Source organism: Sapajus apella, unplaced genomic scaffold, assembly GCF_009761245.1.
Source record: "Sapajus apella isolate SASKATOON/1434 unplaced genomic scaffold, GSC_monkey_1.0 scaffold4, whole genome shotgun sequence".
NCBI classification, from domain to species: domain Eukaryota; kingdom Metazoa; phylum Chordata; class Mammalia; order Primates; family Cebidae; genus Sapajus; species Sapajus apella.
This window is the reverse complement of record NW_022436944.1, coordinates 32,667,548-32,676,994: the sequence shown is the minus strand read 5'-3', so window position 1 is coordinate 32,676,994 and position 9,447 is coordinate 32,667,548. Positions and strand designations below refer to the sequence as shown.

The 9,447-nt window shown below is 36.2% G+C and overlaps 1 protein-coding gene across 8 annotated transcripts in view; it reads right to left on the bottom strand.

Moving 5' to 3' along the window:
• TOPBP1 (DNA topoisomerase II binding protein 1) overlaps nucleotides 1-9,447 on the bottom strand; it is a 153,593-nt gene that overhangs the window by 44,941 nt on the left and 99,205 nt on the right. For 7 of the 8 annotated variants that reach the window (XM_032266254.1, XM_032266190.1, XM_032266200.1 and 4 more), the window contains 5 exons: nucleotides 8,050-8,229; nucleotides 7,183-7,349; nucleotides 4,345-4,508; nucleotides 3,946-4,196; nucleotides 471-826 (listed from right to left, as the gene is read on the bottom strand). In XM_032266254.1, the coding sequence (XP_032122145.1) occupies nucleotides 471-826; nucleotides 3,946-4,196; nucleotides 4,345-4,508; nucleotides 7,183-7,349; nucleotides 8,050-8,229 (1,118 nt within the window). The remainder of the gene's footprint in view (nucleotides 1-470; nucleotides 827-3,945; nucleotides 4,197-4,344; nucleotides 4,509-7,182; nucleotides 7,350-8,049; nucleotides 8,230-9,447) is intronic. The other variant, XM_032266210.1, reaches the window with a different exon arrangement.

Below are 9,447 nucleotides of genomic sequence, written 5' to 3'. Positions count from 1 at the left end.
CCTCGTGATCCACCCGCCTCGGCCTCCCAAAGTGCTGGGATTACAGGCTTGAGCCACCGCGCCCGGCCTTATATATATATTTTTAAGTTTATACTATTTTTCTCATAATTCTTGAAACCTTAAAAAAAAAAAAATCCAGTGAAATTACCAGTGATGCTTTGGTTGTGAGAAAACAAGACTAACAGTGTGGAGAAAACAAGACTAACAGTGTGAGATGACCCTAGAGAGACCTCCTAAGAAGGAATGTTGCTGCTGTGGCCTTTGGGAAATAGGAACCTCTACTATAGCAGGATTAGGCCCAGGAAGCTTGCACATTTTATTTTAGAATTTCCCTTGCTAAAAGCAAAATCAAGAGTGTTGTAATTCAAACAACGACTTACTATAACTGAACTGCCTGTGAAATCAACATTAACCTTCTTGGCATTCAGATATCCTTCAATACCATATTTCAACTGCTAGTGTTTTCTTACCAGCCACGTATTTGTAACGACTTCTCCCACGGTGGCTTCTACCTTACACCCCAGCAAAGGAACCACGGCATAATCAGCAATAGTTCTGCTTGGAAGGGACATGATTTTCCCAGCATTTTCTTTTATGATGTTTGCAATGTTAGTTTCATTTTCAGTACTAAAACCCAAAACGAGGAAACTCTTTTGGCTAAATAAGCCTTCTTCAGTAACTGTAGAATCATCAGGGAAGCAATGACTGACAGAAGACTGGTTTTCTTCTTGCAAAATGTGAGTAGAATCATTCAACGGGTCAACATGAGTAGAATCATTAAAGGGCCTAACTTCAGACTTCTCAGCTTCAGACTTCTTACCCTCAACTGAAAGAGAAAAGTAAATGTTTTCTAACAAACAATTACCTTTAGTTAAAGTTTACTTCCTAGCAAGGATATTAATGTAACATGGAATCTAAGAATTTTGACTATACTTACAAAACTAAGGCTTATGTGTACCCAGTAAAGAGATATGGATTCACCCTGTCTTCGGGGTACCAAGGGTGATCATGTTAGTTCTAGGTATTCCTAGTATAATAGAAACTTGAATTAGTTTAAAATTATATACCTCCAACAGGACTGTCTTAGTTCCAAAACTGGTTTAGATGATTCAACATACAATTAAGAAAATACCATTATGGAGAAAATTAACAGTTCTAAATGGTATAACTGTCAAGCCCTTAACATGGAAATAACTATAAGGAAGTGGCTGGCAAATCCTGAAATATTTATTGTCTCCCCTTTTGGAGAAAAAGTTTGCCATGCTATGCAATTCCAACAAGGCTGGAAGCTATTCAACAATTCATTCTTTCATTTACATAAGCCCTGTAACTAAGTGCTTTACATGCATGTGATGCTCACATAATACCAACTGTGAGGTTGATAATATCAGTACATCCCTTTTCTACAAAAGGAGTCTCAGGCTTGAAGAGGTTATGTAACTTGCTAAGGTCACACAGGTAAGTGGCAGAAATGAGGTATGAACCAAAGTCTGTCTGACTCCAGAGTTCATAACACCACGTTACAGTGCCATCTTCTTACTTCTATCCTCAACTGCAATAGACATTGGCATTTTCATTTGCAAGTAAATTATTGTGATAACACACTAGGAACTTATGACTCCTACTAAACATAAGTATTAAAATTGTTCTTATTCACACTAAGGAAGCATAGTGTTGTCTAGGGAGTTTACTGATCACTAAGTCAGGAGAGGTGGGTTCTAGTTTTATAGTCTCCTTGACTCTTGGTTTCATATCATAAGGAATAAAGGGTAATAGTATATTTACAATTTATAGATATACTCATGAGAATGAATAAGCTTAGATGGAAATAAAGGTATTGCAACACTGTAAAACATTCTGGAAAGTTTGTTTTTTAACAGTTTTGTTAAAATGCAGTTTGTTTTATAAGTAAAAACCTTTCTATTTTTTGCAAGTACAACTATTATGCAGTCATATCTAGGAAAAAAAAATAACTGTTCAATGTCTATATATTGTTGGTAAGATGGGAAGGAGGAAGAAATCCAGTAGAATTTTAGACTACTACTACAAAAACAAAGTAGAAACACTAAGTTCTTATAAACCATTAGTAAAACTCAAGTTGTTAGGAGACTCATAATAAACATGTTCTGCAGCAGTTCTTTCCATTTATTTTAGTAGTAGCATAACTTTTCAAACAGATCTCACCCAAAACAAATCATTCAAAAAGCTCCCCTAAATCAAAAGCAATTTTAAGAATTAACTATAAAATATTATAGCCTTCTAAGATGCTTGGTGATCCACTGAGATTTACTATCATTTCGTCCTTATAAAGTCAGTAAACCACTAACTGCCTTAGAAAGGAAGGTTTAAGAAACTAATCACCTGCCCTATACCAAGTACTATTGGCTGAAGGATAATACATAAAATTGCTGGCTGGGTGCGGTGGCTCACGCCTATAATCACAACACATTGGGAGGCTAAGGCAGGAGGATCACATGAGGCCAGGAGTTTGAGATCAGCCTGGCCAACATGGTGAAACCCTGTCTCTACTAAAAATACAAAAATTAGCTGGGTGTGGTGGTGCACGCCCATACACCCAGCTACTCAGGAGGCTGAGGCAGGAGAATCGCTTGAACCCAGGAGGTGGGGCTTGCAGTGAGCCAAGATTGTACTACTGCACTCCAGCCTGTAAAGGAATGACAGAATAACATCTGACTTCCTATCCAGCAGTCAGGGAAATAGATGACAATGAAATACTATCTCTTTTGTACAAAAGGAGTCTCTGTGCTTAAACAAAGTAAACATCTAGAATTGTATACCCAGCTCAAGAGTCTTCAGAGAAACTAAAGGGGTTTCTAAAGGATATTTTAGGAAGAAAGAAAATGATTCCAGAAGAGAGGTCTCAGATGTAAAAACAATTGAGAGCAAAGAAAGTTAAACATGTTAGTAAATGAAACAGATATTTACCCTATAAAAGGATAATAATGCCTAATTGTGAAATTTTAAAAGATAATGAAAATACTAGACAAAATCACATAGGCTGAGTATGTTGATGAGTAGGGAGAGGAAGCAGGGCTAGTTGTGATCATTAAAGTATTCTAGGCCCGGTGCGGTGGCTCACGCCTATAATCCTAGCTCTTTAGGAGGCCAAGACAGGTGGATCACCTGAGGTTGGGAGTTTTAGACTAGCCTGACCAACGTGGAGAAACCCCATCTCTGCTAAAAATACAAAATTAGCTGGGTGTGGTGGCGTATGCCTGTAATCCCAGCTACTTAGGAGGTTGAAGCAGGAGAATTGCTTGAATCCAGGAGGTGGAGATTGCAGTGGGCCGAGATCGCACCACTGTACTCTAGCCTGGGCAACGAGAGCAAAACACCACCTCAAAAAAAAAAAAAAAAAAAAGTATTCTAAGGTTCTTGTTTTATTCAAGAAGTAGATTAAAATTCTGATTAACTTTAGATTTTAAGTTATGATACACATTAAATTTATTGAAATTAATATTTTTGGCTATATATTTCATAAAGTCTTTTCATAATAAAAAAGAAGCAATGCTGTTTATAATGCTTCACTGGCAATTTACCTCACTACAAGATTTAAGAGTACAGGCTGAGGTGGTAGTCCACAGTGCAGTGTTTCATGCATTAAAGACCACAATAATCCAGTAAGAGGCATTTGTTACAAGGTTTTAATAAAAGGCTCATGCTACTACAAACACACAAATCAATCAATGCCTGTATATATAACAAATCAAAATAGAGCTAATTAGCTGAAGAGAGGAGAGATGGTTAAAGGGTTCAGGGCCCTATTGTCTTACCTGCTCCGAAAAAAAGTTACAAGCAACATTTTAAGGAAAGAAAAAGGTTACTTTAACTCAAAATCTAGAAAACTTGGCAGAGATCACACATATATGTATTAGGCTACTAAAATATTTCTTACTAACTAAATACTAACCAAATATTTCTTACCTACTGTAGAGCTATCATTTTCATATTGAGAGAGCAGATCTTCATCAGCTTGCTCATGCTTTTCACTAGGAGTAAAGTCTTTCTTAGAGAAGCTGCTGTTCTTCTTTTTTAAAACAGCTGCTTTACTTTCAGGTGGATCTGAAACTGGAATTTCCACTGGCTGGTAATTAGCATGGATATATGGTTCTTCAGAAAGTATATAACCTTTACTGAAGCACTCTAGCAACCACTTTGCTCCCACTACATGAGGCCTACAAAAATAGCACATAGTTATGTATTACTGCAAGCTATAAAGACCATCATCCCACTTGTCATGCAGTTTCCATAACTGCATGAATATGCAATTTTAAGAAACATTACATAGTAGAAATTGCTTTGAATTAAAAAATGAAAAAAAACCTGTGGGCTGATTTATTCCAAAACTGCTTCAATTCATCATCATAATCTCCCACAATAACATGAGTCACATCTTCATTAAGCTGGTTAAAACGAACTCCACCTCCACTGTTAATAAGTCTTCTCAGTTTATCTAGCTTTCTGCCACTAAAACCGCAAAGAAATATCTGCAAGAAAGAAAATATTTAAGGTATTTAACATGCTTTCTCTCAATAGAAAAAAACTAAAATATCTAAATTCATTGTGTATAAACAACTCGTATACATTTAAGATTCATGAATAAATGCATTCTAAAACTTTTCATTTTTTAACAGTTCTGCAACTTTGATTTTTTTTTTTTTTTTAAGACAGGGTTTCACCATGTTGGTCAGGCTGGTCTTGAACTCCTGACCTCAGGTGATCTGCCCGCCTTGGCCTCCAAAGTCCTTGGATTACAGGCATGAGCCACCACTCCCAGCCACAACTTTGATTTTTTAATCACTTTTTACAATCTCATACAGCATTATTATCTTTCACAGTGGATACCTGATAAGTATTTTGAGGCCATAAATAAAATGGAAGCCAGATTCCAACATCTTCTAAATATTAGTGCATACCAATTTTTAAAATGCAGGTAACTTCTTTAACTGTGAAAGTCTCACTACCTGTAAAGTTTAAAGTAATTATAATAGTAAACTTTAGGCTGGGTGCGGTGGCTCACACCTGTAATCCTAGCACTTTGGGAGGAACAGGCAAGCAGAATGCCTGAGCTCAGGAGTTTGAGACCAGCCTGGGCAACTGGGCAACACGGCAAAACCCCACCTCTACTAAAAATATAAAAAAATTAGCTGGGTGTGGTAGCATGCACCTACAGTCCCAGATACTCGAGAGGCTGAGACAGGAGAACTGAACCTGGGAGGCGGAGGTTGCAGTGAGCCAAGATCGAGCCACAGCACTTCAGCCTGGGCGACAGACTAAGACTCCATCTCCAAAAAAAAAAAAAAAAAAAAAAAAAAGTAAACTGATATCAGAACACCTGGGCTTAAATTGTGGGGTTTTTTTTTGGGTGGGGGTTTCAGCTGCCAATGATTAACAATACGACAACAGGTAAGTTGCTTAAGCTCTTTAAACCAATTTTCTTAACTATAAATTCATGTCACCTTATTCACAGAGTTGCTTGAACAAAAAAATACATATGTCAAAGACCTGAACACAATGCTCTGAGAATAACATGTATGCAATAATTTAAACTATGAGGATGCATATATTTAAGTCAATTTAATCAATATAAAAATCTTTTTACCTCTATTTTACATAAGGTGCCCTTAAAAAAATTTTAAGCATGACAAATCTATTCCAAACTGCATTTACACCGCAAATTAAATCACCCCCATTACTAGAATATATTTTAACAAATATTTGGAATCATATATTTCCTATACGTAAGAAACAATTAAAAGTCAGATCTGGAATGAATAGAGTCTAGCTAGGACAAAAGATCATACAAAACATCTCTAGGCCAGGTGTGGTGGCTCATGCCTGTAATCCCAGCACTTTGGGAGGCTGAGGTGGGTAGACCACTTGAGGTCAGGAGCTCAAGACCAGCCTGGCCAATATGGTGGAACCCCATTTCTACTAAAACTACAAAAATTAGCTAGGCATGGTGGCACACACCTGCAATCCCAGCTACTTTAGGAGGCTGAGACAGGAGAATCACTTAAACCTAAGAAGTGATGAGCAGTGAGCTGAGGTAATGCCACTGCACTCCAGCCTGGGTAACAGAGAGTCTCCATCTCAAAACAAAAACAAAAAACCCACCTTTTGTTTAGCTAGTAAGTTGGTAAGTTAAAAAAAACAAACAAACAAACAAACAAAAAAAAAAACGGTTAAGGTAATTTGCCCAATTTCTCTTAACAATAGGGTAGGGTTACATTTTTGCTACTCTGTGAAAACTAATGCAGAGCCAAGTCATTGTACAAATAGGAATACGTTAAGTATTCCAATCTAAGACAGCTGAAAAAGCATAGCATATGATATTTCCATCAATAAACTTACAAGACAGTTATTCACATACTAAAAAATTAAAATAACCCACTAAATACCAAACACAGCAGTGGCTAAAATGGTGAGGAATACGGACTTTGGAGTAGATGACTGGTTACTTAATGTCTCTCTGTGTGATTCTGAACAAGAATTTTAACTGAGTCTTACCCTCAAGATAATATCCACTTTAGAGTTATTTGTGGGAATTAAACGAGATTATATATAACATATTAACATACATAAAATTATTAGGATGGTGCCTAATACACTGTAAACACTTAAATGCTAGTTATTAATAAAAGTCCAAACCTGGGAAACACAGTAAGACCTTGTCTCTACAAAAAAATTTAAAAATTAGCCAGGTGTGGTGGCACATGCCTGTAGTCCTAACTGCTTGGGAGACTGAGAGATGGCTGATGCCCAGCAGTTCAAGGTTACAGTAAGCTATGATTGTGCCACTGCATTCCAGCCTGGGCGACAGAGTGAGACCCTATTTCAAATAAATAAATAAATCCAATAAGTCATTCAGAAACTAAGTGCTCTCAAAACATAATAGATGGAAAGATTAATGTAGTTAGGAGTGTTCAGGGAAGAATTAAAAACTGAAATGAACGTCTAAAAGATAACAGAGGAAGATGACTCACAGAGTAACTCTCACAGCCAAAGGAGGACATGTCTAGTAAGTACATCTACTTAGCTAGAGAGGAGGGTTTACATAGACAGTAAGGAGCAAGCCCAACTCTGAAGAATCTTCAGTCAGGCTAGGAAATGCTAATGTATATCATCACTTACAGCATGCATTACATAATAAAGACGTACCCGACAACCATCTAATAAATCTTCAGCTGCTTGAAATGCACTGACATCCAGATTTTCCAGATTTTCAAGGGTAGCCTCCAGTTTGCTGTTAAGTGAATTACATATCGATTCACTTATGCAACTTGCATTTATGTTGGAAATATTGCTGACATCTGAAAGAGTACGACCTACATATTTTGAAAACATGTATAAATTTATGGGAGATAAAATAATCGTGATTACATATTGTTTATGGATTAACTTTTCTTACAAATAAAGGGCAACAAATAACTTCCAAAGTAAGATGCAGGGATGTTTACTGAAATCTTAGTGGAGAACTATAAAAAGGGAAAATGAAATTAATTAGGCCTCATATCTTATTTAAATGAAAACAAGACACATTTTCTTAATAGGGTCTTGTTTCCCATAAAAATCTGAATTTGCTGACTTTAAGGTCCAAGAAGCTCACATATAAAAAGATTTTTAACATTTTGCCAACACGACACCACAAAATAGAACCAGTTTTAATTTTTATACAAATACAGATGATCTATAACAACAGCGGCAAAATCATAAACTAAGGAAACGTATTAAAATATGCATGTCAGTAAATTTTATCTTAAGCCTCTATCCACTATTGTTCTTAATCTCTTTGATCATCTTTTGCATGACATCAGGGTATAACAGAAAGCAATCATTCATTCTAAAAAAAAATTAGGAGCAGTTCAGTACTAACTTTTTATACAATTTGACTATTAGACAATGATGCCTAGAAGCATAACAAACAAAAAAGAAAAATTCCCTATCTCAGTGATCCTATTAATATACTGATTATTACACAGAAACGATTGTCTTTAGAATGATTATTTTAATTTCAATGAGACTCACTATCAATTGTGTTCATCTGGCCGGTAGGAGTTGAAGAATTGGGCATAGTCTTTGCTTCTGGTCTAGGTTCTGTCTTGTACATGGATTCATCCTGACAAAAACCTTTTTCAACACTGTCAAAAAACCACTGCGTGGTCACACAGTGTACATTCCATCTCTTGGCACATTCATATTTCTGACCTGTAGTGTTCATTAAGAAACAGAGAAAATAGGAGAAACAGAGAAATGAAAACCATTAAAATCTATCTTTGCAGAAGTATTCAGATTATAACAGGTTACTTAATTTTTGTTTGTTTTTGAGACAGAGTCTTGCTCTGTTGCCCAAGCTGGAGTGCAGTGGCACAATCTCCACTCACTGCAACTTCTGCCTCCTGGATTCAAGGGATTCTCCTGCCTCAGCCTCCTGAGTAGCTGGGATTACAGGCATGTGTCACCACTCCCAGCTATTTTTTTTTATATTTTTAGTAAAGACAGGGTTTCAGCATGTTGGCCTGGCTAGTCTCAAACTTGACCTTGTGATCTGCCCACCTCAGCCTCCCAAAGTGCTAGGATTACAGGCATAAGCAACAGCTCCCAGGTTCCAGCTGTAACACGTTATTTTTAAAAATCTATCAACCAAATTGAAGTTACCAGCACTTAGTCTTAAACAGTATGCTACACAGTTTATTGCAAAGTAGTAGTTTAGTTTATTGCCTAATTAAATTTTCTATGTGTTGTATAAATACGCATGCCATGTGAGGGGGTTTATCTTTTATACAAACTGCAGGAAGACAGGCGCAACTGTGGGATAACAATTAATATTGGACTTTGGTTTGAATTTAGGCTCCATCACTTAATTCTTTTAAATCAGCTTGTATGATGTGAAAATTGTAAATGTGTGTAATACTATAATAAATCCCAATTTTGAACACTGGGATTCCAATGTCAACAGGCTTCTACTTAAAGTCCAGGAGAGATAAGCCAAAAGATAAATTATGTTAAAAATGTATCTTTTTATTACCTTAAAAGCCTTTAACACAATGTATTTTGAAGGAGTATCACAGAGAAACTGAAGTCTGTATGTCACATGAAAGGTTTTCCGGCATTCTTGATAATCAACAGTGAACTGCCTTCAAATTCACAAAAAGAACGGCAGTATCAACTCTACTCACAATCATCCTATCACAACTGGCCATACCCAATTTCTGACTTAAGGACAATTACCATTTAACCTTAATTACTTTTCAGTCTAGAAAGCTTAGTAAAACACAGTACACATATAAAGAACAATAACAAAAACATTAACAAAACTCATCTTTTATCAATTTGGGTGCATTTTAAGAATGCTGATAAAAAGTTATCCAGAATAATGTTACGGAACACCAAATTTAAAAACAATTTTAAAGAATTTTTCTTGGT